This window comes from Corticium candelabrum, chromosome 5 (genome assembly GCF_963422355.1).
Source record: "Corticium candelabrum chromosome 5, ooCorCand1.1, whole genome shotgun sequence".
In the NCBI taxonomy this organism is placed as follows: domain Eukaryota; kingdom Metazoa; phylum Porifera; class Homoscleromorpha; order Homosclerophorida; family Plakinidae; genus Corticium; species Corticium candelabrum.
The window spans coordinates 286,685-312,908 of NC_085089.1; the positions used below are offsets into that span (position 1 = coordinate 286,685).

The following is a 26,224-nucleotide window of genomic DNA, read 5'->3' on the forward strand; positions in this document are numbered from 1 at the left end:
TTAGCTCTTGTGTTTATGTCGAAACCTCATTTCTTGGATGCTGATCCCGAATTTCTAACAAACGTGACTGCAATGAAGAATTCTGAAGCAGAACAAGATGACACAATGATGGATGCTGAACCTGTAATACATACTTTACAACTCATTTGTACACATTGCTAATTAACTTAACAATTCTATTGAGCAGCTGACTGGTTTTGTTTTTAACGTTCACAAGCGACTGCAGGTTAACGTGAGACTGCAGCAGCACTCAACTACGTTGAACGCTCTGTAAGTGTGGATTTGTCTACAAGCTTGTTGTGCAACAATTATTTTTGTTGAATTTGCAGTGGAGTGTCCAATGTTCGTGACACGCTTGTACCAGTTGCTTACATCGATCAGGTATATGCTCACTATAGTGTGCATGATATCTAGATATACATCATAATACATGTGAGTGTTATGGGTTGAGTTAATAATTCAATGTTTAATGTTATATAGACAGCGTCTGCTAACAAGACAACTTGTGATGAATTCAGAGATAAAGTTTACAAACCAATTGAGATTGTTAACGACGTGAGGTGGGGCCTGGTTGGGCTTGGAGGTACAGCAATTTATGACTATTAATATTAATAAATAAAGTGAAAAATAAATGTTTACAAATTGTTTAACTAAGCCAGCTATCATGCCAAATTTGCATTTTTGGTTTGAATATAATGTGATCTGACTGACAGGGCTATATGTATATACAGCCTGGAACTTTGTATATTAATTGTAACTAGATTTTGTTGTCATGATGATTGTTTTGAAATGAATGAAGAAAGAAAGAAAGAAGGAAGGAAGGAAGGAAGGAAATTAAGAAAGGAAGGAGGAAACACAGGCAGACAGACATGCAGACGGACGATCAGACAAACATACAGACAGACGGACAGATTGACAGAAAGAATTACACTCAGACAGACAGAAATTAACACACACACACACACACACACACACACACACACACACACACACACACACACACACACACACACACACACACACACACACACACACACGCACGCACACACACACACACACACACACACACACACCACACACACACACCACACACACACACACACACACACACACACACACACACACACACACACACACACACACACACACACACACACACAGTTACGTATATCTATGTATTTATGCAACAGTATAACACACACGGATGTATTTCCAATATTAATGTAAGTAAGTGTTACTGTACTGTATCATATTTTTCATTAATTATACAATAAACCATTAGCTATCTGTACATCTCAATATCTTACTAGTCTACTTCATCCAGTTGTTATGTTGTTTTGATGCTATTGTGTGATTGTATGATAAAGGTGCTATGACTGCTGTGTCTGTCATCTTGTTGGGCTATTGGATGTTCCGCAGCAGAAAACGAGGTTATGAGCCTCTTTCCTCATTGCCACGTCTATCTACTCAAGACGTGTAGCAAACATTCATACAGACAACACGACATGTAATACATACAAATATAGCTGCGTTTGCTCTTTGTCTCTGTATTGGCCGAGTTTTGCTGTTGAATTATTGTAATAGAATTGCAACATGGCCAATAGAATTGTTATAGTTGATGACTTGATGGATACTTGTGATGACATTGTCTTGAATACTGCTGTACGTGTACAGCAATATGATGTACTATACTAGTAATGCGTGAACCTCCGTCGAGCGTCGCTTCATATGAAAGCTATGAATCAATACTCATTGGGAGTAGCTTCTATCCGGAGTGGAGCAAATTTACCTTTCCCCCGACCAGTCTCGTGTACGTACGCAGAGTGCTGTCTTCCATATACTGAAATCCATGTAGTATTATTCTAGTATACCGTACTAAAGCTCATCTAGACAATATGTAACATGCATAAAACATAATAATTAATGTAACGATAAATACTATAACTGTTAATTTAATTTTCTAGTTACTGTATATGTAGAGTTGTACTATTCCTACCCAAAATTGATTTTCCTCACTCGTAACTTGTTACTGAACTCTAGCTACTCTACAAGATTTGGTCACACTTCTAAATTCTCCAAAGCTATAGTTATAAATTCTGTATGTCTTTGTGTATCGCTTTTACAATCTAAACTGTCTATATAAATACATATTGTATCAATTTACGGACATTAGCTACGGTATCGATAGTTGGCAGCGCGCGTTAGCAAGACAGTCCCGTACGTAACACGCGTACTACTCTTCACGTTTGTGCATACTACGGCAGCAAGATTGGATGCTCGTAGATTTTCAGGTAGCGCTACTTGAACTACAACGTTTCTGTTGTTTCTGATCAAAATTGACGTCTTTCTGGCTAGATGCTCTCTCATGTCGAAAAGCGCGTAGTGATTGGCTGCCTGGCCATTGTTTCTCGTTGCCGCGTGCGACACAAAGAAGAATAATGCGTCGTGATTGGTCACGCGCTTGCATACCATACATTCCTAAAGCGTGACACCCATATATGGTCATTTTTTGGCGTACATAGCCAGCAGCCACAGAGATTTGGGGCAAATAGAACCCCGTTAGTATACCGCTCCTCGCAAGTCACGTGACTTCTTCGCCGTCCCGTTCCTTTGACTCGTAGCTTTCAAATACGTTACTGTTCAGTGTTGTGCGACCGAACGCAGGACCCTACCAAATGAATGTTCCGTACGCACGCACAGACTCTAAAGGAGAACTCTCACCAAAATCAACTATCTCTCAGATGAAAGCTGTCACTTCATGACACAACCTTATGCAACCGTTTACTGCAGAAGTTTACCGTAACGAAGAAATAAAGCATTGAAATTATTTGCGTAGGCGTGTTTAGTACCCGTATGTGGTGTATGCATAACTCTGATTGTTGGTTAGTAAGGAAGACCGATATCTGTGCACATTTCAAGGTAAAGATTGTGAGACATATGGTGTCAAGTTGTGATTTATTAACCAAAACCTAAAGTAGTTGCTTCGAGAGAGTAAGACTTTGCGTACATACGGGGAATCGTCTGAACAACTCGTTGCCGATTCTCTGCTTCTGTGGCTGTCTGGATCGTAGGTTACCTGCAGGAAGATACCAGGCCTTGCATCTTTCTTTCAACAAGTTTTAGTATTTGGTGAGAGTTCTCCTTTAAGAGTTTCGCGCTCTCTGGTCTGGAGGTTCGAGGTTAGAGTTCTACTGCGCTTGCGCCACATTCATCGTGTTGTCGGTTAGTCTTCTCACTTCCCGCTGATTCAGCGACATCTTGTCAAGCACAAGAATGGGTAACGATAAGTTATTGTTGTAAACAATCGTCAGTTGTTTCTATGAAGAGCATCGTGTTGTGTCTACGTATTCTTTGTTTTATATTTAAATAATTAAATAATAAAATATACAAAATTTTAAAATAAATTCTGTTTTATATTTAAGTCATTATCGTATCTTATTGCATGTGTTTGTGTATTGTAAGTTGCTACATTATCTAATATTAATTAATTGATCAACATTGTTGTTGTTGTTCTGTCAAGTTCTGTAGTTGTTTACTACACTAAACCATATGAGTGTGTTTAGCACACAACTTGTTGGTTTCACAGTATGAGACAATGATGAAGTGTTGTTGTAGCTCAAGCATTGAAATCTTCACCAGATGGAAGAGCAGGCCATGAGAGTGTTGTAATAGGAGAGAAAATGTTTGTTTGGGGAGGAAGGACTCAGTCAATTGGTGTCTTTCACTCTCGAGTTAACTTGTTTAGTGTGAACATGATATCTGGGGTGTGGGATGCTCACACTGCTGATGCTAAAGACAAACCAACACGTTGTGAATCAGCATGCAGTGCTGTAGTTGGCAATACCATCTATTCATATGGAGGAGTGATTAGTGTATCACCATTTCGAACATTAGATGAATTATACAAATTGAACATTGAGGAGATGAGGTGGAGGAGAGTGGAAATAGAAGGAACAAAACCTGCAGGAAGATGTGGAGCAGCAATGTGTTGTGTGAATGGCAAACTTATAATGATGGGTGGATATGGTCCAATGACATCAGACAGACGACATTCACAAGCTGAATACAAGGAGAATCCATCCAGAAGTGGTTATGGTTGGAACAATGAATTATGGTCATTTGATGGTGAGACAGGTGAGATGAGTTATTGAATATGTTGCTGGTTATGAGTTTGTAGGAGATTTTAGTTTACAGTGTTTGCACAACATCTTAAACAAAGTCAGATGAGATGAGTATTTGACAAGTTTTTTACTATTTTGTGAAGACAGTAACTATTGCAACTGCAAAGTTACTTTAAATGTTGCTTGTATTTGCCAAATTTGTTTGTTTGTTAGTTGTGTATTTATTATACAGCTAACCACTGTCATTTACTGTAAAGGTAGATGTTATTTCTTCTCACACTTTTTAACACATTGCAGGTGGTACTGTGCTGTGATTACTCACACGTGGGAGTCGTAAAACTGTTCTATTTTGTGAAGCTGGATTTGTACGGCAAAGCCACATGAGCTAAAGCTACTTGTCATGTACCGTATTTCCCCATGGGGCATTATTTTTCGTAGTTATAAAACATTCAGGGTTGGCCAACTGGTGCTGTTGTGGCTGGTCTTGGGGACCAAGAAAGCAAAGATTTGACACCAAGGCTTGAAGCCACTCAAGCAGATGGTGACATCACGATTGTGACTGAAAACAAGGCATCATGATCGAATGTACATGATGATATCATGTAGATATTACAAGTAGTGTACTTAACAGGAAAATAGCGGCTAAATTTGTTTGTGACAATTCTATTGTGGTTTTGAGAAGGCTTATATTCTGTGGAATCGAGGGTGTCAATTACTAGTTGATATAAATGAAATGTTAGTATAGAGAAGGCAATGTCTGATGATCTGGTGTGTGTGTGTGCGTGCATGTATTGCTAATCTGTGTTTATCTTGATCAGATTGTTGGTCTCCAGTGTGTGTGACTGGTTCTAAACCATCTCCACGTGCTTTTCACACACTGACAGCTGCGGATGAGAAAAGAGTCATCTTGTTTGGTGGCTATGATGGTCAGAAATGTTTGAATGATTTGTGGTTATTGGATGTGCAGAAAAAGGTAGTGTGTGGTTGATGGTGTTTATTTGTGTTTCATGTAATTTGTTTGTAGATGTGGACTCACATCACACCATCTTCTCTATTGTGGCCACAACCAAGAAGTCAGCACACTATGTGTACAATATGCTGTAAAGATGAAGAGATTAAGGTGTTACTGATGGGAGGATATGATGGAAGTGTTATGAAAGACTGTTGGATGATAGATGTGATGAGAGGCAGCAGTGAGAAGGTGAGAAGGAAAAGAGAGTGTGGACACAAAGTTTGAATTGATGTTTGGTCATTGACGTGTTGTGTTAGCTTATGATTGATGGTGACATGTTTGCTCGTCGTGCTCATTCTGTTGGTTGTGTTACACTATCAGATGACACAGTAGCCATCAGTGTATTTGGTGGTTATTCCTCGTATCATTCTGTTACCTCCAGTCCACGTTTCTACCAGTGGAGTGAGTGACTGTTGATTGATATCTACCATGTGTATAATAAACTCATTTTGTGTTTAGATCCTCGTAATTTGTCTGTCCTTCATAATGGTTTACCAGCAGCAGGAACTGGTGTACTTGCTGTTTGTCATGAGTCAGCAAGTGTCTCTCTTGCTGGTGAGACAAGTCAAGAGGTGACAGTCACATGTTAGACATGAAAACATGTTGGTTGATGATTTGTGTGACAGACAAGGCAATTAATGGAACAAATTGGACATCTCACAGAAAGAAATTCACAATTGCAGAGTCGACTAGATGATAGCGAACGATTAAAGGATGAGTGTAATGTACAGCTGAGTGTGGAAAGGTTTGTGAATGAGTGATGGATAGTGATGTGTTATATGAATGGAAACGTACAGTACAGTTTATTGTTGTTTAGGAGCAGAACAGATGAAGCCAGAGCTTTGTGTGAGGAGAAAGACAAACAGATTGAAGAATTGATTGATGAAAGGCAAAGTCTGCAACATGAAGTGGAGAGACTGAAGGAGGAGACGAGCAATCAGCAGACACAGTTGTATTACAAACAGAAAGCTATTGATAGTTTACTTAGTGAAAGAGAAGCAAGACAGAGAGAAATGAATAGAATGAGAGAAGAGAAGGGAGAGCTAGAACGAAGGGTAGAAGAGATGGATTTATTGCTGAAAAATGCAGAGGCAGCAAGTGAAGATGCAGAGAGAAGAGTAAGGGAGAACGAGGAGGTGCTGAACATTGCAGCAGAAGACATACAACTGAGTGATAAGGAAATAGGCAGTGGAGCATTTGGATGTGAGTTACATGTTTTGTGTTTATGTGTGTTTTTAATGAGAAACCAAAGGAAATTGCAAGAAGACTGGAAAGGTTGTGTCTTGTGTGTGTGTGTGTGTGTGTGTGTGTGTGTGTGTGTGTGTGTGTGTGCGTGTGTCTGTGCGTGGGCATGTGTACATGCTTTTGTGGTGTTCTAGCTCAGTTTGTTAGAGAGTCATCTTGTAGAGAGAGCACATCAGTTTTGCAAGTTCAAGTCACAATGCACACACACAGACAAAAACACACAGGCAGACAGATAGACACACATAGACAGACAGACACACACATGCATGCGCACGCACACACACGCACACACACACACACACACACACACACACACACACACACACACACACACACACACTGAGTGATGGTGAGCTATGGCATTTCTTTGCACAAGAAACTCACACACAATTGCTTTTCTCGACTCATGAGTGCCTTGTCATTGACTGGAGGTAGACAAGACCTCTGGCTTGGCAAAATAACATCCTGCAGCAGACGGGTACATGTGGGTCTTGGTGTCCAGTCTTAGAGCTGCACCATAGTCAATGCCCCTGGATGCTCTGCCCAAGCTCCAGGTGGGTCGTTAGCTCTGGGCCAATGACTCTACGTAGTGCATCAAGGTAAGGGAGCTATTTTCAGAACTGTCCTGTTAGGGACGACACTGGTGTGAAGAATTGAACATTTGCCCATTGTGTGTGTGTGTGTGTGTGTGCGCGTGCTCGTACATCTCTTGCTTGGGAGTTGTGTAGCTACTAAATTTTGCTACTAAAGGAGGTTGTATAGATGTACCGATTAAATTATGGAGGCTGTAATGTCTTTGTCACGCATGGAGGCCTTGTCTCTAGAGGCAGTGTGAGCTATCTCTGCAACTGACCTTAATGTCGACGTCGAATGACATGGAGAGCTTGACATTTGTCCTGTGTGTGTGTGTGTGTGTGTGTGCACGCGCGCGTCAGTTAATACTAAAGGAGGTTGTGCAGATGTACAGAGTACGTATTTGCTTGTTTGACTTATCAAAGTATCCAGACATGCTCTCTTCTAGCTGGTGTAAGAATACAGAGTAGAGGTTGAGTGTGCAGCTTGTAAATTATCATCTAATTGTATAATGACATATGATGTGTTGTGAGGATTAAGGGTGGGAAGTAGTAACTACAAATGTAAGTCAAGGTTGTTGCTTGTCACTTGTACTTGTTAATATCTACTTGGATATGATAGTGTGGGAGACTTGTTACTTGTTGATAAAACTCAAATTGAATACAGGACTGAAGGCATACTTTTGTGTAGTTAGTTTTATATTTATTTATGTGCTGTTGTGTTGATCATGTTGTGTAATATTTGATGTTTGTATGTGTTGTTCAGCTGTTCGTGTCGGCTACTGGCGTGGCTGCCCAGTGGCTGTCAAAGTGTTACACAAGGAACTGGCAAGGGATCATTACCAGAGACGTCTGTTTGAAAAGGAAGTGTGTGTTTCTTCCAGATTACACCATCCCAATATTGCTGCTGTGTGTGGTGTCACTCGTCAACTGGATGCTCCATTCTGTCTGATCATGGAACTATTACAGGCTTCATTGTCAGACGTCATTGAAGCAGCACACGTGAGTGGCATCTACTTGACATTGAGAGAACAGACAGATCTTGCTCATGATTGTTTGAGTGGCCTCACATATTTGCACAATTTGGTAAGCAGACTGTACGTGTTGTTTCATTGTTGATCCGTTTGTGTATTTGCTTGTGTGCATGTTTGCTCATCTGCTTGTCTATTTCTCAATTGTTAGTTTTGGTTTTAGTTTTTTATTTGTTAATATTTGTAGCCTCGTCCTATTCTGCATGGTGATATTCGTCCTACAAACATCCTCATCACATCAGTGATGAGAGCAAAGATAGGAGACTTGGGTTCTGCACGTTTTACTGATGGCTCACTGTCAGTGGGTCCTATGAGTACACTGTATGTTGCACCAGAACGATTGGCCAATAACGCTTTACCCAACAACCAAAGAGCAGACGTGTACAGTATGGGCGTAAGTCTGGGAGAATTGTTTACTGGATATCAAGGGAATCGTGAAGACAGAACAAGACAACTGCGATCTGTGCGTCACTGGGATCTGCGTGTGGTGTGTTGTCAGATGGCTCACGAGGATGGCAGCACTAGAATGAAGGCAAGTGAAGCTCTCAATGTTAACAACAGAGTTGTGAGGAGTGAGGAGTACACGAGATGTGGTCCACGACGTATGGTGAAGGGAGTGACGGATGGAGTAAAGAAGGTGACACTGTGTGAGAAACCATGGTGAACAGAAGAGACAGAACGTTGATACCAATGAGTTGGATTGTTGTCGCGCGAGTCTGTCTTAGTATTAGATGTTGTCGATGTGTAGCTATCGAGTTGACTGTTTGTTAGTTGTCTTGCTGCATGACTGTAGTGTGATGGACTATTGATGTGTTGTGATCAGATGAACAAGCAAATGTGTTGTTTATGTGTATCTGCTGTATTGTGTTCACTCTTATTATTTGGTCATGGGCAGCTAATATCTAAGCGGATAGTATACAGAATAGATTTTAAGTAGTTAATATGTTATATGCATGATGATATGGACTGTCTGTCGGTATTCTCCAACATCAAACTGTGATCCATTATTGCTAAATCACAAAGTTCACGAGTTCACAACTAATACCTAATCTAGACATAAGATCTAACCCTACAGTAAACACAACCATTATTATCTCTTTCTCCCCACACCTATAAATGAAGTTGAACAGTCAACAAGCGTCTATACATAGAGCCTTTGTTGTTGTAGTTGTTGTTATGGTGGTAACCGATTGGCCAACATAAAACTGTTACCAGTATACTGAGCAGCTGTCTTGATATCACAAATTAAAACCGCATAGTGTTTATGAAGTATTCGTTTGGAGTAAATTTGCACAACATTAGGGTCACACGAATTTCTGGTTTTACGGTATGTGGCTCAGGGTTATGGTTGCTGCTTATCTCTGCATGTGTTGTCTATAGGCTACTGTACTGTTACGACAGTGGCGTAGCTATGGCAGACCTGATATGGGTGGGGCGTGGTATGGGTACGTGCCACACCCCAAAATTTCAGTCATGGGGCAAGATAGGCTACATGACTTGAGTTTTTGGCTATCAAAAGAGGCTTGTTATAAGGAATAGATCTAGATCATGCAGCTGACACTTTTGCAGACATGCTAGACAAATTGAAAAAGCCAGAAAGTTAAAGATTAGATGCAGTCAGAAGCAGCAGCATGTGTAGTTGGGTGTTAAATATAAAATAAAAGATATTGCAACTGCATGGGTGGCAGCTGGTTCAATGCTCGTGGAAGTGAAGGGCCTTTCTAGGGAATAGATTCAGGTGCAAATTTCATTTACCATGGCAGCATACTTTGCCTGCTAGCAGTGCCCTCCATCTTTATCCTTACTCGTGTGTGTGTGTGTGTGTGTGTGTGTGTGTGTGTGTGTGTGTGTGTGTGTGTGTGTGTGTGTGTGTGTGTGTGTGTGTGTGTGTACATTACAGTACACGTATAGTCTGTATATATTAGAAAACAAAACATCTAAAATCAGTAGATACTAAGAGAATCATTTTTCTTATCTCAGCAGTCGCTACTGCATGCTTGCTAATGTCCACTCACCACCACCTGTTAGACACAGCTCGACATGATGATACTACACACAAACAAACGTATTAACATAAAGTACAAAACCAACAACGAAAGACAAGTAAACAAGTTAACCCTTTTGAGAGACATTCTGTGGCTGATGCTGACTAATGTTATTCCTAAGTCTTGGCACATATCGTACAGTTTTCCTTCTGTTTCCTCATCTACAGCACTCGTTGCTTCATCCAACACTGAACACACAGACTCTGCTTGAAAATCATCAAAATCAATTGTTACATACACACGTACAAGCATATCGTGGCTGATGACAGAAAAGGCGAGCGAAGCCGAGCTTTTGAACTTCACCGGGTGAAAGGATGTCATCCCTAACAAACGAGAGGAAACAAATCAGTGATAGCAATCATCCACATATCACCATCTCCAACAGGCAAGCAGACTGTTACTGCACGACTGCAGAGTCACAGCATATCAAGGCTGCTACATATTGTCTACGACGTCATAGACGTAGGAACCTAGACTTGATTGAGGGGCCACATATTTGCCTAAGAAGGCGTGGCTCTGTATAACAAGGCTAAATGTATTATTAATTAATCATATATATTGTAGTATATGCATGCTACACAGGAAAGCAACATTAACACTATACACTGTATGTCATGTCAGTCTTATCAGTCTCTACATCTGTCATCCTCATATATTAGAAGGTCACTTGACAGCTGGGAAAGTCGAGGGGGCACCTGCCCCCAATGCCCCCGTTCCTACACGTATGTGTAACGTTAATTTTTTGTATTAAACTTATCTCAAATTGTCAATAAAGAAAGTGTACTCATTGTCTAGAAGTTTAAGGTTCACAATCTAAATGAATCATATCGTCAATGAGGCAAACAAAGCATTGAAATCTCTCCAGTAATCCAAGCTAATTTGTAATTAAATTGTGTGTAGTTAATGTCTTATTGCTAAACAAAAATTGCCATGCCTGTCTATCTGTCTGCCTGTCTGTCTGTCTGACCATGCATCCATCCGTCTGTCTTTAAATCTGATCTGTCCGTCCGTTCATCCATCCGTCTGTCTGTCTGTCTGTGTATCAGCTTGCATGTTTGTCTGCCTTCCTAACATTTCACTATCACTTTTCCATCCAAGTCTCCATCTATCATCATTTACACAATCATCAACATACCAGTTTACTGCCGGTTGCTTGTCAAAATGGATTTCATCTACAATATGACTCTAACACAAACACATCCTATAGTCAGCACATAAATCTCAAACACCACACACAACACACTCACCAAGTCGACCATACTAAGAGCATCTTTAATTTTCTCATCACAAACATCAGCAGGCGATCGCGGATACGCAACCTACACCCACACAGTCTCTCATCACAACACAACAAATTACAAACACTCGAACCTGCTCTCGTACAGATCCCTGCACTAGAAACGCTCGTTGAGGAAGAAAGAACACAAAGTGAGTAGAATAAGGAATCTGCCATTGAATTTTACCTACACAATATGATACATTGATAGCAGCATAGTAAATATTTAATATCCACTTATAGACATCCCATAGTGTGTTCAGTATAGCGTATAGTTCAACAGTCATGCAAATGTGTCATCAAACTTGGACTCATCACGACACAAAGTTAACGTAGTGTGAAGTTGATTTAATGAAATGTAGCAAACCTTTCACTACTGGCCAAATGTTGCTGATCACTCGAAACAGCGAGCTCTTGCCCACTCCAGTCCTGCCGCTCACCAATATGTTCTTGCCAACACATAATTCTATGGTCAGGTCTAATCAAAAATAAAAATTAATTAATTAAATAAAATTAATAATTAATTAAATTAATATATACTTAATTTAGCACACAATTTACTGTAAAATCTAATCAAAAATAAAAATATTTTTAATTTAATGAAATAAATTATCAAATATTTTTAATTTACAATCCTACTGTCAGATCTATTAAGAAAATTAAAAAAAATAAATTTTAATTTAATAAAAAATACATAATTTATTTATTAATAAAATTAATAAATACTAAGTTAGTAAAATTAAATTAATAAAATAAATAATTAATTAACACACAAATTCTACTGTCAAATCTAATAGAAAATAAAAAATTAAACAAATAAGTTTACCCAAATTTAAATAAATATATTAAACCAAAATAAATTAAAACCCATCATCACCTAATTTAGATAACCAAACACATCAAATCTACATAAAAATTGATAGCAAATCACGTGTATAAAATAAAACATAAATCTGGCTCAAACGTTCTTGTAGAGCATTTACCATTCACTAACAACTGGTCGCTGCTTGGTGGACAGTAAGACACATTCTGAAGACATAAACCTTTTGTGTTAGCATCAGTCACGTGACTTACTCTATAAATCATAACAATACGGTACCAATGATAATATAGTATGACATGCAATCAGTATGTACGTTTCACTGGCAGCTTGCCATGGAAGGTCATGCTGGTCGTTGTGATTGTCATGAAGACACTCCATAAGTTGTCCTATCCTGTGCAATAACGTAACAGAAATAGTTGACTTGTGGCATAATGATGGTAAAGTAATAGTTTTTGAATACCTGTGTGTGTAGCCTGCAATGTCTGACAAGTCGTTGCTAAGGTCAATAAGAGACGAGAACTGATTGATGAGGTAAAGACAGAAGAATGAGTTCTAGACAGAAACAAGTCAAGAAGACAAAAAAATAAAAGTAAATCAATAAATTAATAAATCAATAAATAAGTCAAAACCTGTTGAATCGTTCAGCATATAACAGAAAACAGATTCACAGACAAACAGATAGACAGACAGACAAACAGAAGAACAGACAGACAGACAGACAGACAGATAGACAGACACACAAACAGGCAAGCATGCAGCCAAACAGATAGACAGACAGACAGACAGACAGACCGACAGAAAGACAGACAGACAGACAGACAGACAAACAAACAAACATACAGACAGACAATAAATTTCATTATATCTCTATGTGTGTACGTGTGGATAACAAGTCTGCATGCAGAGACTAACACCCAGAAAATGCAAGTAGAATTGGTTAATCAATAATTAATATTCTAAAAACTAACCGTAAGTTATGATGACGTCACAGGTTAGTGCATCAACAGATTAGATTACAAACCATTCAAGCATGACTAAACCATCCACCCTAACACGCCTGCCTAATCCAGTAAGACAATCTCAGCACAACTTCCCTAACAATAGTGTCTATCAAGGAGCACTCATTTAGTCGGATAGCAACATATTGAATGAGTCGAAAACTCAACCAATTCATACCTCAAATGCACACATTGCCAAATATGCATGCCGGCAAGCAATTAACACAAGACATCAATGCACAAGCGCAAAAAACCAGTCCAAATACGTAGTTGTCGTCATTTTCCCAAAATTTTTTAGATTGTCAAATTTTAGTCCATGAAGTCATGTTGATATCAATCACAGGGTTTGGTGTTACTGCCATATTTTTATTAATTTATGCAGTACGTTTTATTATTATTGTTATGTGTGTGTCTACCTCACTGATGAGGACACTCATGTCACTGGCAGAGAGCGAGTCAAAGCGTGCTGTTCCAAACACTGCGAGTGCAATAATAAGGTAGCTCAGTATTCCACCCACATAATCAAATATGTTCACTGAGCCTGAACGCAAACAAAAACACCAGACGAAGGTGACTGGCTGGTGGTGACAGAGATGATGTCCACTCACTGTTTAGAAGGAAATTCCACATCACAAGAAGACCCTGAGTTGACAGCAGGTCCTACACAGACAATAGTTTGTCTTAATGAGAAGAGTTTGTGACAAGTTGGTAAATAGATAAAACAATCAGTCTGTTAGATGAATAGACAAGCGTGCAGTGCAAACAAACAAATTAACAGACATACAAATAAACAAATAAATAAACAAATAAACAAATCAATAAACAAATAAACAAATAAATAAACAAATAAATAAACAAATAAATTAACAAATAAATAAACAAATAAATAAACAAATAAAGTAACAAATAAATTAACAAATAAACAAATAAATAAACAAATAAATGAACAAATAAATGAACAAATAAATAAACAAATAAATAAACAAATAAATAAACAAATAAATTAACAAATAAACAAATAAATAAACAAATAAATAAACAAATAAATAAACAAATAAATAAACAAATAAATTAACAAATAAACAAATAAATAAACAAATAAATGAACAAATAAATAAACAAACAAATAAATAAACAAATAAATTAACAGACAGACAAATAAACAAATAAATAAATAAATAAATAAACAAATAATAACTGACAATAAATAGAAACAAAGTAATGCACCAGTTGGACAGACAACAAACAAACATAAAATCAGGTAAACAAAGCAAGAACATTGGTTGTGCAGATAAATAAACTGTACTGCAGTGTTAATTAAGTCAAGTTTATAATTTGCCTTGAACTTCAGTGACAGTCTCTGCTTTTCTAGCTCTCCACTCCTACATCATAACAACAGTGAGAAATGTGAATGTGTTGTGTTTGTAGAGCAAACAGTCAGACATGCTAACCTGTAAAATGCTACTGACTCTGAGTGAACTCTCAGCTGCATGTGTTGAAACCTACAGTAATACAAAACATGACATTGGTGCATAAATAAACAGACAGACAGACAGACAGACAGACAGACAGACAGACAGACAGACAGACAGACAGACAGACAGACAGACAAATAGACAGACAAACATGATAAACAGACAAACAAATAGACAGACAAACAGATAGACAAACAAACAAACAGACACACAAGCACATACACAGACAAACAGATAGACAGACAAATAAATACACAGACAAACAGATAGACAAACAAACAAACAGACAGACAAACAGATAAACAAACAAACATATAGACAGACAAACAGATAAACAAATAGACAGACAAACAAATACACAGACAAACAGATAGACAAACAAACAAACAAACAGACAAACAGATAAACAGACAAACATATAGACAAACAAACAGATAAACAAATAGACAGACAAACAAATAAACAAACAAATAAACAAACAAACAAATAGACAGACAAACAGACAAACAGACAACAGATGAACAAATAGACAGACAAACAGATAGACAGACAGACAAACAGACAAACAGATAAACAAATAGACAGACAAACAGAATAGAATATCTAGCACAGACATGTAATCACAGTTAGCAATGAATTTGTGTACACACTCTGTAATAACACTCACTGTAAAACATGCTTCTTCTATTACCAGTATCTTTAAATGTATAAAATCCAAAACAAACAAGGTCAATAGAAATAGACAAACAAGCACACACACACAGACAAATGCAAAACCACACTGATTTGTGGACACATACTCATACAATTTCATATTTCCATTACCTAAAGTCGCCTTCCAGGTTTTCTTGTTTGTAAACTAAGTGTACAATTGGTGACATTATTAACTTGTTGATAACAACTCCAACAAAGAAGTAGAGGTAGATAAGAACGGGACCAAAGTAGCCAATGCTGTTCCAACATTTGTATGTGTAGTAAATCACTGTGAATGGAGTGATGATCAACTTAGATGCAACCTTGTCACTCAATTTGAAAGTAAAGCGTTCCACATCTTGTGTTATACGTTGATCTCTAGATACAACAATACAGGACAGTCAGAGCTAAATAACAGAATAACCTAAAACAACAAAATAAACAAACAGATGAGCACACAGATGGACTAACAACCAGACAGACAGATGGACACACAGATGGACAAGCAAACAGACAGACAGATGGACACACAGATGGACTAACAACCAGACAAACAGATGGACACACAGATGGGCAGACAAACAGACAGACAGATGAACACACAAATGGACAAACAAACAGACAAACGTACAGATGAACACATAGATGGGCAAACAAACAAGCAAACAGATAAACACAGATGGACAAACAAGCAGACAGACAGATAAACACACAGATGGACAAACAAACAGGCAAACAGATAAACACAGATGGACAAACAAACAGACAGACACATGAAGACACAGATGGACAAGCAAACAGACAAACGTACAGATGAACACATAGGTGGGCAAACAAACAGAAAACCAGACACACTAACAGATCAGCCACACATTCTGTTGACGCTCACATGTTGTCGAGTGTGGGATCCAATACATTGACATTGTAGTAGACAATGTCTGTACAGTAACTGTCGTGAAGATGATCGGTGAGATATTTCCTCCACATCACATGCAACCATCCGCACACAAACTGAATAAAGCTCCTACCCTGCAAACACAAAACAAACAACAAACACAACTTGAAACGATTGAGCAGTCACTGTTACCTTATTTTCATGTCATTACATTACATTAACTATTTAACAAATAATTCGTGTAATTACCCGAGGCAAGGATATCCGGGCTAAAGGTATAGTAGTCATCCGACGTAAGACCGTATTTATAGTCGATTAGCACAGATGCAAATGAAGCTATTCCGACCAATAGACGAGAAGTGGTGTCATTACCGACTAATAGATAAACGTGATGTCATCATGAGGCTCCACCTCTCCTTGTTTGGTACTAGTAGCTGCTAACGAGAATTCGGCCATCAGGCGTCCGTCCTGTACATGGTGTTTAGTCCTTTGCTTTACGAGTTTAACACATAGAAACAACGCCTCGTCTACATTTGCATGTGCATGTTTTCTCACAACCAACCAGGCATCTGGAGAGCAAAGTTGCTGGATTCAGGCACCATGCCGTACGTGTAGCTGTACCTGACTTGTAACATTTTGCTTGTTCCACAGTGTTTCTGCATAGTGGTTCTGCAGTCTGACAGCTTCATATTTTGGTGTGCGTAGCCGAGCGGCGGCGGCGGTGTTGTTGCAAAAATCACTATTTACAGTGTCGTCTTCAACAGAAATTTTGGTGCTCTATGGGAATTTGCAAAGGGGAACGTGCATTGTCCATTACAGCCCGTCTGTTTATCAGACAAAGCGACTGACCTGTAAGCACGCAAATCTGGAGACGCTTTGCACTTTGTTTAGCTAAACGAATGCATTGGAAACCTTAGCTGAGATGAGTGGGTTGGGCTAAAACCTCAGTTGTAAAACATTATCACGTGACTAGATATGTGATTACATACACCAGCTGAGGGTTTAGCACTGTAATGTGTTTCTCTATTCATTCACTTTGTTATTGTTCACTCACTCACCATAGCTGCAGCTGTAATACAAATTGCTCCTTTCCACAAAACTGTCTTGAAGCCATTGGCATCCTTCCTCGTTAATACTCCATAAAACTGACTGGGAACTAGACCCGTGTAATAAATAGCAAATTGTTCTAAAAATCAACATAAAATGTTAAACTATACTGTATATTTGCATGTTAGTTTTAAAATTTTTAGTTGCCTTGCGGTGCCAAACCACCTAACATTCATTCTTTCCGTTGCCATGACACCACTGTGGTCAGGACAGCAAGGCCTTACCTCCAACAGCCAACAACAGCAGCACAATGAGAAGCAGTGTAGTTGTTTTGAGCCAACCAGGCATCATCACTCTCAAAATCCTCCACAATCGTTTAAGAAATAATCGATCAAATCCCAATCTGCACGAAACAGAACTTCTCAACCAAGAAAATAAAAAATATCAAACGTAAAACAGTCCTAACCTACTCTTTCCATTACTCCTTCTGCGTACAGGATATCTGCGAGGACTTGACAAATCTGCCGCGTTTATAAGACCCACGTGCTCCATAACAAAGTGTTGTTTATCCGGGATGTTTGACAACAATCTTGTGTTCCCGGATATCCGTAGATCAAGTCCATGCAACGATTTTTGTGTACGTCTGGAGGGCCGGTGCATTTTGATGTACTTGTTGCAGGAGGAGGACTGGTTGGTGCATGTTTGGCGTGCAGTCTGGGTGAGAATGCAACTATCGGTTGAGGGTGATGAGACCCCCCTGAAATGTGATGCTTTGCTACAATTGATCGATTGTGGCAGGAAGGTTATCAGTGTTGAAAGATAGGAAACTGGCTGTGTTGGAAGGACAGAAGTTAAAGTCTTTGGATAAATATTCGAAATCGTATGTACCTGAGACGTACAGTAATCGTGTCAGTGCTATTACTCCAGGCTCGGCTGCCTTGCTAGACGGTGAGTGCGCACATGCAGAGAGTGGACAACTAAGTAATAAATATGGCAACCTGACAATCACACAGGCAAACATACGGACGGATACATGGACAGACTAAAGACAGACAGACAGAAGACAGACCTAGACAGACAGACAGACAGACAGACAGACAGACAGACAGAAGACAGGCCTAGACAGACAGGCAGACACACAGTGTGATGACGATCATTTGATGCATACATATATTTGTTTGGAGGGACATGCAGCTAATGGAGATAAATGGTTTGAAATATGTAAAGAGGTTTTTGTATTTACAGAAATTGGGGTGTGGCAAGATATAAAGAAAACTCGATTCAAACAATTTAACAGAATGCAGGTGTGAGCTTTAACTGTCTCTTTTTTAGAAAGTTGTGATAAATTATTGAGTCTATATGTTTATCTCATAATTAATTAATTAATTAATTAATTTTGTACTGTTGTGCCTTTGATTGTCGACCAGACTCTTGTAGAATGTGTTGCTCTAGGTGTGGGATGCATGCAGTGAGGCCCATATATCTTTCAACTGTGATGATGTTGCTGCTCCACGTATGGGCTACATAGTGGAGAATGACGTCATAGTAGCTGCTCTGCACGAACGTCTGAAAAGTTTTCCCAACATCGAGGTCTTGGAAGGAGTTCGCGTAGAAGCAATTCAATCAGACAACAAGGACAAGGTTAAATTCAATGAGCTAATTAAATGCGAGTGCAGGTAGGTGGGGAATCCCCATGCATTTGTCTTAACAATACGCATGCGCAATTGTGGCGCTTTTTTCTTGCTTTTAGAACGCACGTACCGGTATTGGCAATGTAGTTGATGGAACTAATAAGACGATAAAATAATTAACTAAACTTTCTAATGCGGAAATGCAAGAGAAAAAGTGAGGTCCCACCGAGATTTGAACTCGGATCGCTGGATTCAGAGTCCAGAGTGCTAACCGTTACACCATGGGACCAGACATGAGCTTTCGACGTTAAGATTTCTAATATGTTGTCGGTGTTTAGGCATCATGGCTGAGCTGCACATTGAGCAACAGTTCACTTCTCAACACAAAACTTCTAGTAAACTTTATTTATGTTTTGCTGTCCGGTGTTAGTCAAATTGTTTTTGGAAGATTGGTGCAGACGGAGCAACATCAACAGTGAGAAGGGCTGCAAATATGGAAAACTACTCGTACAGCTACAATCAGATGGCTGTTGTAGCAACACTCCAGCTGTCAGAAGTAATGATGTTAAATTATTGATAGCATCAGGAAAGTTAGAGACATTGATTTGTTTGCACATTATTTTATTTTATTTAATATTTAATTTATTTTATTTAATATTTAATTTATTTTATTTAATATTTTATTTTATTTAATATTTTAATATATATCAATTTATTTTATTTTATTTAATATTTTAATTTATTTTAATGTATTTTATTTTATTTTATATTTTAATTTATTTAATTTGTTTTAATTTATTTTATTTTATTTAATATTTTAATTTATTTTAATGTATTTTATTTTATTTAATATTTTAATTTGTTTTAATTTATTTTAATTTATTGTTATTAAGCAACTTTATTTAATTTATTTAATTTTTGTATCTGTATTTGATGTACAGTGTGATGTCTAAATGATGTGTTTATAAACGTGTACGTTTGTGTTGCTCTCAGTTTGTCTAGTTTGTCTGTCAATGTGTGTGTGTGTGTGTGTGTGTGTGTGTGTGTGTGTGTGTGTGTGTGTGTGTGTGTGTAATCTGAAACCGTGGTCGTTGTTAGCCAAGTGACAATCTTACAGCTTGGCAAAGGTTCCTTCCATCTGGTCCAATAGCTTTGCTACCTGTGAGTGCATCAATTAAGAATACAAACAATCAAGTGGTTAAACATCTTATGTGAACTGTTTAGCTGTCTGAAAACGCATCCTCACTTGTGTGGAGCACATCACCTGATCATGCACGGTCTCTTTTGGAAATGTCGGGAGACAGTTTTGTTGATGCTGTTAATTCAGCTTTTGTAAGGACATAATGGAGTTTGCTTATTTGGATCAGCCATTCTGTTTTCCACCAGCTAGTCTGCCTGTTCATCTGTCTGTGTGTCTACCCATTCATTTGTCTGTCAGCTTGATTTGGGTCATGCATTGCAGCAACTTCATTATTTATCCAACAATGTATTATAATTCGAATAACCAAACCTTTGATTTTGCCGACGAGTTTGGGCTATTTGTCTGTCTCTATGCAGGGGCGTAGCGTGACCTCTAGAAATAGGGGGGCTAAACTTCACGATGCTACTGACCACGCCCATTTTATGGACACGCCTACTTTTATGGGCTTCACGTTGACTGATATGGTAGAATCAGTGGCAGATCAAGACTGGAAGAAGAATGGTGTATATACTATATACAGCTTAGATCCTTACACATATTTGCAGTCCACAATTTTAATGATCACGCCTACAAATGATGGGGCCATAGGCCGTCCTAGCCCATGCCACGCTACGCCCCTGCTTCATGTGTACAACTTTTGTGTTCAATATTTTCTTCGTATCATCAGCATGCAGTCTCATGTCTGTGACATCTGATGGTGTATATTGTAGTGTGAAGACTACCCAAGACATACATTTGTTGAGTCATCACTTGCAACTCTTAATGCAATCATACAAACAGTCGGTGGAGGTGGTAGGCAATGTCTACACTTTGTGCATGCTGTGGCACCTGACCATATCATCACTTGTACTGTCTTATAGCAAATCAAACGGTTTTCCAGCTTCCACCTTCTATATTGAATGTGACAGACAAAAGCAGAGCATCGTTTCCTCTCCATCTCGGCCACAGTCCGCAGTATGTTCGGAGGAGACTTGCTCTTATAGGGTAACTCACACAAGTCTGTGTATAGATTTTGTATGTAATATAATATAGATATTGTTAGTGATGCAGCTCATCGAGTGCATCCAATGGCAGGACAGGGAGTCAATTTAGGATTTTCGGATGTGCAGTGTCTTGCGAATCTGATAAAGGAAGCAGCAGGACAAGGACAAGATCTTGGTAGGTACACATGCACTGATGGCCGGAGTAATTAATCATGTATGTAGTGCTGTCATACCAAAAACACTCAATCACACACACACACACACACACACACACACACACACACACACACACACACACACACACACACACACACACACACACGACATCAATGATATGTTATTAGGTTCTTTGCATTATCTACGTTCTTATGAAAAAGAAAGGCTACAAAATGTTGTGCCAATGATGGCAGCAATCGACGGCTTGAACAGGCTCTTTACAACATCGGTTATTCCTCTTGTGTGGGCTCGGGCTCTTGGTTTACAATTAACCGATGCTTTTGCACCAGTAAAGGTAAGAAGAATTTTAATTAATAATTAATTAACCTTAGTTAAGTATGCGCAACATTAGGTTAGGAATCCAAGGCCCTCGGAGTCCACCTGATTGATAGCGCTGCGCGTGCGCTCTCACTTTAGCACGAAAAAAACTGGTTAGATGCCACCGAAGTGGCAATGCCTTAACCATATGTGTGTAGGTTGACGGTCAAAGACCGTTCTCGTCCTTATCGAGGGAGATGCTAACCTTCTCTCGGCTCATACAACACGATTACGCGAGTCGCGTGCGCGTATATAAGTATTCCTCTCACGTAGAAACGAAACTTGTGGGACCCATTGACGTCACCTGATGTATCACGCTTTTGTCGATTAACATTCTATTAATGTTTACTAGCGAAGTATCATGGAATTCGCAATGAAGTAAGAGAAAGAACACAAACAGAAGACAAACAGTCAAGAGACTCGATAGACTCCATCAACAGTCGGTATTCTGTTTCAAGGTCCACATTGTCTAATTGAAAGCTACTATTTGCCTTTTGTGTCATATTCTCTGGGCATTAACCTAGAGAACACAGTCAGTTGTAAGTTATGTATAACAATGTGTATGAGAGTGGAGATGCTTACAATATCATCAATCTTGAGAATGCTACGAACAGTTTCGGCAGCAAGCTCGAGTGCGCTTGTTGATACTAAGAGCGGTTGAACTACGTTCTCCTCCAGGATATTAGTAATTGTGCCCTGGATGTGCAAATAGAAGTCACACACACACACACACACACACACACACACACACACACACACACACACACACACACACACACACACACCACTCACCTTCCTGACATTGATTCCTGCAGTTTTCTCTCCATTCGCGTGTCTGTTTCTCAACTCGGTTACTGTTGATATTGGACTCAATCCTGCGTTCTCGGCAAGTGTGCAAGGAATCACCTCTAAGGCTTCAGCGAACGCTCGCACACAGTAGGCCTCCATGCCAGTTAAAGAGTGAGAGTGTTCCATTAGCTTCTGTGCCACTTCAATTTCAGGAGCTCCACCACCTGCAATAATAGCCCTAAAACACAAGACATTTATGAGGCGCATTACACACACACACGCGCGCGCGCACCCGTGCGCGCATGCACACACACAGAAAGTGGTATTCACACTGACCGTTTCTTGACCAGACATCTAATAACACACAATGCATCATGAATGGATCGTTCTGCTTCTTCTAGAACCAACTTGTTGGAACCTCTCACAACGAGGGTGACAGTACGAGTAGGTACAGATGGTCCAGTGATCTACGAACACACAAGAAATAGAACTACTACAGCAACTGAAAAACACGTCATCTCTTTCCAGTCTACTACAGGCATGCTCTCAATATATTAGACTATTGTATTGGAGGGATGTATCTCTCAATACACTAAACTATTGTATTGGAGGGATGCATCTCACAATACACTAGACTATTGTATTGGAGGGATGCATCTCACAATACTCTAACACTCTGATATGATGTTTCATACCCTGATTATTTTCCCATCTCCAGTTGCTGCAGTTTCCACCAATTCGGCGTTACCAAGAAAGTCGGGCGTAAAATGATCGACACTTGCAATCGGCCTACAGCCAACACTCTTGCATATAAACTCAATGTCGTCTCTCTCAATATCCTTGATAGTCAGTATCTTCATCTTCGTCAGGAAATGAATGGCAAGATCACTCAAAGCATCCCTACAGTTAAAATTAACAGATAGCAGTGCACATGATGCATGAAACATCACTTTACCTCAGGATGCTCTTCTGTACAAGAAGGACATTACATCCTGCCTTCTTAATTGCCTTACATAATTCGAGGATATACTGACGTTCCTCACGAACGATACGATCCATTTGAGTGTAATCAGATATGACTACTTGGTTTTCCATCTGAAACAGAATTTCAATTATCAAATATCAGACAAATAGGACAAGCTGGAAAACTGGAAACTGGAGATGATCTACACATGCCAATAATATTCAATGTGACATTAGTGTAGGTTACTCCGACATGCCGGCGTGTTCATGAGACAGATACGTGGTGTGTGTGTGTGTGTGTGTGTGTGTGTGTGTGTGTGCGCGCGTGTGTGTGTGTGTGTGCGCGCACGCCAGTATAATGCAAACTCAATGACCAAGCTGCTATAACTCCCATCTGTACATCACACAGACTGCATTACGTCAAATCGATGTTCATAGAACAGGCAAACGACTCACTAGCATATGACAGATTTGCCAAAGTCCAACGACATGGTGAGAACACAAAAACTACGAAAACCTCCAACACCTGTCTGCAAGTGCCTCTACTATGATATAACTTTTTCCAAATGTAAAGCATAAAACACACAACTGTAACGCCTGAATTTCAAAGCCTCAACTAGCAACACACATCATTCAGTTGTCTGTGATTGTCTTATAGAGTTTATGCTCTGACAGGTCAGTAAACACCACAATTCATAGACAATCTGCAATCTTGCCTGCCAACGTTTTATGTCTATCCATCCATCTGTCGGTCCACACTCACACACACACACACACACACACACACACACACCTTTTTGTCACTTAAATTTCACTAGTAAACAAACACTGTATGTGCACCTCTGTTACTAGTGTCTCCACCCATCCTCCCACCAACCAGCCTAGCCTCTCTATCCATCATCTATCCATCCACCCATCATGATAGAAAGTATCCTAACAACATTACATACATCCGTTTTAGGTGGTGACAGTTGAAATTGTATGAGTCCAATCCGTGCCTTCTCCACACGAGTAACAGTGGGCGTGACAACCTTCTGTGTAAACACCAGTCCTTCAACCATCTCAGTATCATCAACCGTCCCACTGAAAACACACAACATACACATAATATTCATCCTCGACGACTCATCAGCCATACCCGAGTTTCTTCACAACTTTGATGTCTCTGAGGTCAACGTTCGTTGACTGATCCGTGTTGATGACTTTCAACACGGCATCAACACACATGGGAGCCAACAATGGAGAATACTGAGACACCACCTACACACCACAATACAGTCAGTCAACCCATACACATACACCCGTGGTCCACACATTCAAGTCAATCTAATTTATAATTAATTTAAATAATTAATTATTTATAAAAATTAAAATACATAATTAATTAATTATTTATAAAAATAGCATACATAATTAATATATATATATATAATTAATAATTTATTTATAAAAATTAAAATACATAATTAAGTAATTATTTATAAAAATTAAAATACATAATTAATTAATTATTTATAACAATTAAAATACATAATTAATTAATTATTTATAACAATTAAAATACATAATTAATTAATTAATAATAAAAAATTAAAATACATCATTAATTTTAATTTACTATTTTATAAATCAATTCTGTTACTTTCGAGTTCAATGCTGTTGTAGCACTCTTGAGTAACGATTCTCGATCGGTCAATTCAAGGGGTGTGGCCATGTCAGTAAGGATCTCAACAGCTTTGGCTGCTGCTTTTTGAAACGACTCAGAAACAGTAGTAGGATGGATACCTGTAAGGTACATATGTACTACGTTACACTCAACACAAAATTACAAACGTGTCGAAACATTGTATAACTACATTGTAGCAATAAACTGTAGCAAATGACATCATATCAACACTTAGTGATTGTTGTCATGTCATTGCTACATAGTTGTTCATATCATCCGATTTCAAAGTTGTATCAATTTATTGATATTAATTAATTACAAATTTATTAGGTACAGTACTATGCACCTTTTTCTAGTAGTTTTTGAGCTTCAGCTAACAAGCTGCCAGCCAATATGACGACAGTCGTCGTTCCGTCTCCTGCCTCAACGTCCTGAGCCTTCGACAATTCAACTAACTAAACACAAACACTTGTAACATACATGACTTGCAACATCAACTATAAATATAAATAAAAATTTGTTATATAATCACGTGACTATTTAGTTATCATTGAATTCAATCATTGTCTACCATTTTTGCTGCTGGATGTAGCACTTGCATTTCCTTTAGTATCGTTGCTCCGTCGTTTGTTATCGTGACGTCACCGTGTGGTCCTTGAATCTGTCAGACACACACACACACGTGCAATACACTGCTCCACGTGTTCTACCACGTGTTACCATTTTATCCATTCCTTTCGGTCCAAGACTCGTTCTGATCGCGTCGGCAACGGCTAGTACAACATGAAAACATTAAATCAATGATTGGAAGGTGTTGGAAAATTTGTGTAAAGCATCACCTTTTGCAGCTGAGATGTTACTCTCTCTGCATGCTGTCGGCTTCTCGCGATTCTGGAAATATTTTCTAACTTTCGATTTGTCCGTCATTACTGCAAAACAATTGGTGATACGACGAAGATTGATGAGATATCGACAGATGGAAGCAAACGCGTTTATTGATATTTATAGGAATGCAAGTGTTGCGCGCTTGCGCGCGTTACAATATTACTGTATTACTGTAAATGCGCGCTTTTATTTGACAGAGCGATTTTGTTCGCTGAAAACACACAGAAATGAATAATTTTAAGCAGCATGCAACTGTCTAGCTGCTACAAGTTAACAAGTAAACGCATTTGTAGTCCAGCATGTCGTATGTTATCACGTGGTTGTTATATGTACATATCG

The 26,224-nt window shown here is 38.8% G+C and overlaps 4 protein-coding genes, 1 long non-coding RNA gene and 2 other non-coding genes across 9 annotated transcripts; 3 read left to right on the plus strand and 4 right to left on the minus strand.

The window, feature by feature from the left end:
• Positions 1 to 278: 278 nt before the first annotated feature.
• On the plus strand, positions 279 to 1,655 carry LOC134180453 (uncharacterized). Its single transcript, XR_009970001.1, has 3 exons — positions 279 to 381; positions 481 to 583; positions 1,368 to 1,655. It is a non-coding gene; the product is annotated as an uncharacterized LOC134180453 (long non-coding RNA).
• Positions 1,656 to 3,258: 1,603 nt separating this feature from the next.
• On the plus strand, positions 3,259 to 8,834 carry LOC134180156 (uncharacterized). Its single transcript, XM_062647248.1, has 10 exons — positions 3,259 to 3,277; positions 3,616 to 4,134; positions 4,940 to 5,094; positions 5,146 to 5,322; positions 5,391 to 5,535; positions 5,593 to 5,705; positions 5,760 to 5,878; positions 5,951 to 6,336; positions 7,717 to 8,036; positions 8,169 to 8,834. The coding sequence occupies exons 1-10, from the start codon at positions 3,274 to 3,276 to the stop codon at positions 8,643 to 8,645; spliced, it is 2,415 nt and encodes an 804-aa protein (XP_062503232.1). The 5' UTR covers positions 3,259 to 3,273; the 3' UTR covers positions 8,646 to 8,834.
• A 1,053-nt stretch (positions 8,835 to 9,887) lies between these two features.
• On the minus strand, positions 9,888 to 17,799 carry LOC134180609 (lysosomal cobalamin transporter ABCD4-like). The gene is made up of 19 exons (XM_062647797.1): positions 17,700 to 17,799; positions 17,518 to 17,636; positions 17,245 to 17,372; positions 16,181 to 16,320; positions 15,424 to 15,669; positions 14,575 to 14,625; positions 14,463 to 14,505; positions 13,732 to 13,783; positions 13,540 to 13,664; positions 12,586 to 12,677; positions 12,439 to 12,516; positions 12,286 to 12,377; positions 11,670 to 11,780; positions 11,398 to 11,489; positions 11,274 to 11,345; positions 11,162 to 11,211; positions 10,273 to 10,349; positions 10,099 to 10,214; positions 9,888 to 10,030 (listed from the first exon to the last, which is right to left on the minus strand). The coding sequence occupies exons 1-19, from the start codon at positions 17,783 to 17,785 to the stop codon at positions 9,968 to 9,970; spliced, it is 1,833 nt and encodes a 610-aa protein (XP_062503781.1). The 5' UTR covers positions 17,786 to 17,799; the 3' UTR covers positions 9,888 to 9,967.
• Positions 17,781 to 22,189, plus strand: LOC134180607 (ubiquinone biosynthesis monooxygenase COQ6, mitochondrial-like). Of its 3 annotated transcripts, none has more exons than XM_062647794.1 (13): positions 17,781 to 17,951; positions 18,032 to 18,181; positions 18,479 to 18,537; positions 18,686 to 18,874; positions 19,203 to 19,259; positions 19,313 to 19,420; positions 19,963 to 20,025; positions 20,089 to 20,196; positions 20,776 to 20,857; positions 20,926 to 21,049; positions 21,108 to 21,223; positions 21,393 to 21,559; positions 21,935 to 22,189. In XM_062647794.1, the coding sequence occupies exons 1-13, from the start codon at positions 17,855 to 17,857 to the stop codon at positions 21,962 to 21,964; spliced, it is 1,350 nt and encodes a 449-aa protein (XP_062503778.1). In that variant the 5' UTR covers positions 17,781 to 17,854; the 3' UTR covers positions 21,965 to 22,189. The 3 variants fall into 3 exon arrangements, with proteins under 3 accessions (XP_062503778.1, XP_062503779.1, XP_062503780.1); XM_062647795.1 differs by having other exon boundaries at positions 20,776 to 20,854; XM_062647796.1 differs by having other exon boundaries at positions 17,847 to 17,951; positions 18,036 to 18,181.
• On the minus strand, positions 19,082 to 19,153 carry Trnaq-cug (transfer RNA glutamine (anticodon CUG)). The gene has a single exon. It is a non-coding gene; the product is annotated as a tRNA-Gln (tRNA).
• Positions 21,685 to 21,809, minus strand: LOC134180654 (U6atac minor spliceosomal RNA). The gene has a single exon (XR_009970024.1). It is a non-coding gene; the product is annotated as a U6atac minor spliceosomal RNA (small nuclear RNA).
• Positions 21,883 to 26,004, minus strand: LOC134180606 (T-complex protein 1 subunit delta-like). Its single transcript, XM_062647793.1, has 13 exons — positions 25,840 to 26,004; positions 25,721 to 25,773; positions 25,572 to 25,661; positions 25,347 to 25,455; positions 24,977 to 25,119; positions 24,473 to 24,594; positions 24,285 to 24,417; positions 23,327 to 23,466; positions 23,067 to 23,271; positions 22,708 to 22,838; positions 22,375 to 22,609; positions 22,165 to 22,278; positions 21,883 to 22,102 (listed from the first exon to the last, which is right to left on the minus strand). Exons 1-13 carry the CDS (start codon positions 25,925 to 25,927, stop codon positions 22,082 to 22,084), a joined length of 1,584 nt encoding a protein of 527 aa, XP_062503777.1. The 5' UTR covers positions 25,928 to 26,004; the 3' UTR covers positions 21,883 to 22,081.
• Positions 26,005 to 26,224: the final 220 nt, after the last annotated feature.

What these genes read in the sequence shown, in the direction of transcription:
- LOC134180607 (XM_062647794.1), top strand. Translation starts at nt 17,855, where the DNA reads ATGCAACGATTTTTGTGTACGTCTGGAGGGCCGGTGCATTTTGATGTA. An exon ending in GTCCAATAGCTTTGCTACCT is followed by an intron (nt 20,026 to 20,088) that starts GTGAGTGCATCA and finishes TGAACTGTTTAG; the next exon opens with CTGTCTGAAAACGCATCCTC. An exon ending in ATGCTTTTGCACCAGTAAAG is followed by an intron (nt 21,560 to 21,934) that starts GTAAGAAGAATT and finishes AATGTTTACTAG; the next exon opens with CGAAGTATCATGGAATTCGC.
- LOC134180606 (XM_062647793.1), bottom strand. Translation starts at nt 25,927, where the DNA reads ATGACGGACAAATCGAAAGTTAGAAAATATTTCCAGAATCGCGAGAAG. An exon ending in TGTCACCACCTAAAACGGAT is followed by an intron (nt 23,467 to 24,284) that starts GTATGTAATGTT and finishes ATTCTGTTTCAG; the next exon opens with ATGGAAAACCAAGTAGTCAT. An exon ending in AGATGTCTGGTCAAGAAACG is followed by an intron (nt 22,610 to 22,707) that starts GTCAGTGTGAAT and finishes CTTGTGTTTTAG; the next exon opens with GGCTATTATTGCAGGTGGTG.
- LOC134180609 (XM_062647797.1), bottom strand. Translation starts at nt 17,785, where the DNA reads ATGGAGCACGTGGGTCTTATAAACGCGGCAGATTTGTCAAGTCCTCGC. An exon ending in AAGCAACCGGCAGTAAACTG is followed by an intron (nt 10,350 to 11,161) that starts GTATGTTGATGA and finishes CTCGTTTGTTAG; the next exon opens with GGATGACATCCTTTCACCCG. An exon ending in TCATCAGCCACGATATGCTT is followed by an intron (nt 10,215 to 10,272) that starts GTACGTGTGTAT and finishes CTGTGTGTTCAG; the next exon opens with TGTTGGATGAAGCAACGAGT.
- LOC134180156 (XM_062647248.1), top strand. An exon ending in GTCATTTGATGGTGAGACAG is followed by an intron (nt 4,135 to 4,939) that starts GTGAGATGAGTT and finishes TATCTTGATCAG; the next exon opens with ATTGTTGGTCTCCAGTGTGT. An exon ending in TCCACGTTTCTACCAGTGGA is followed by an intron (nt 5,536 to 5,592) that starts GTGAGTGACTGT and finishes TTTTGTGTTTAG; the next exon opens with ATCCTCGTAATTTGTCTGTC.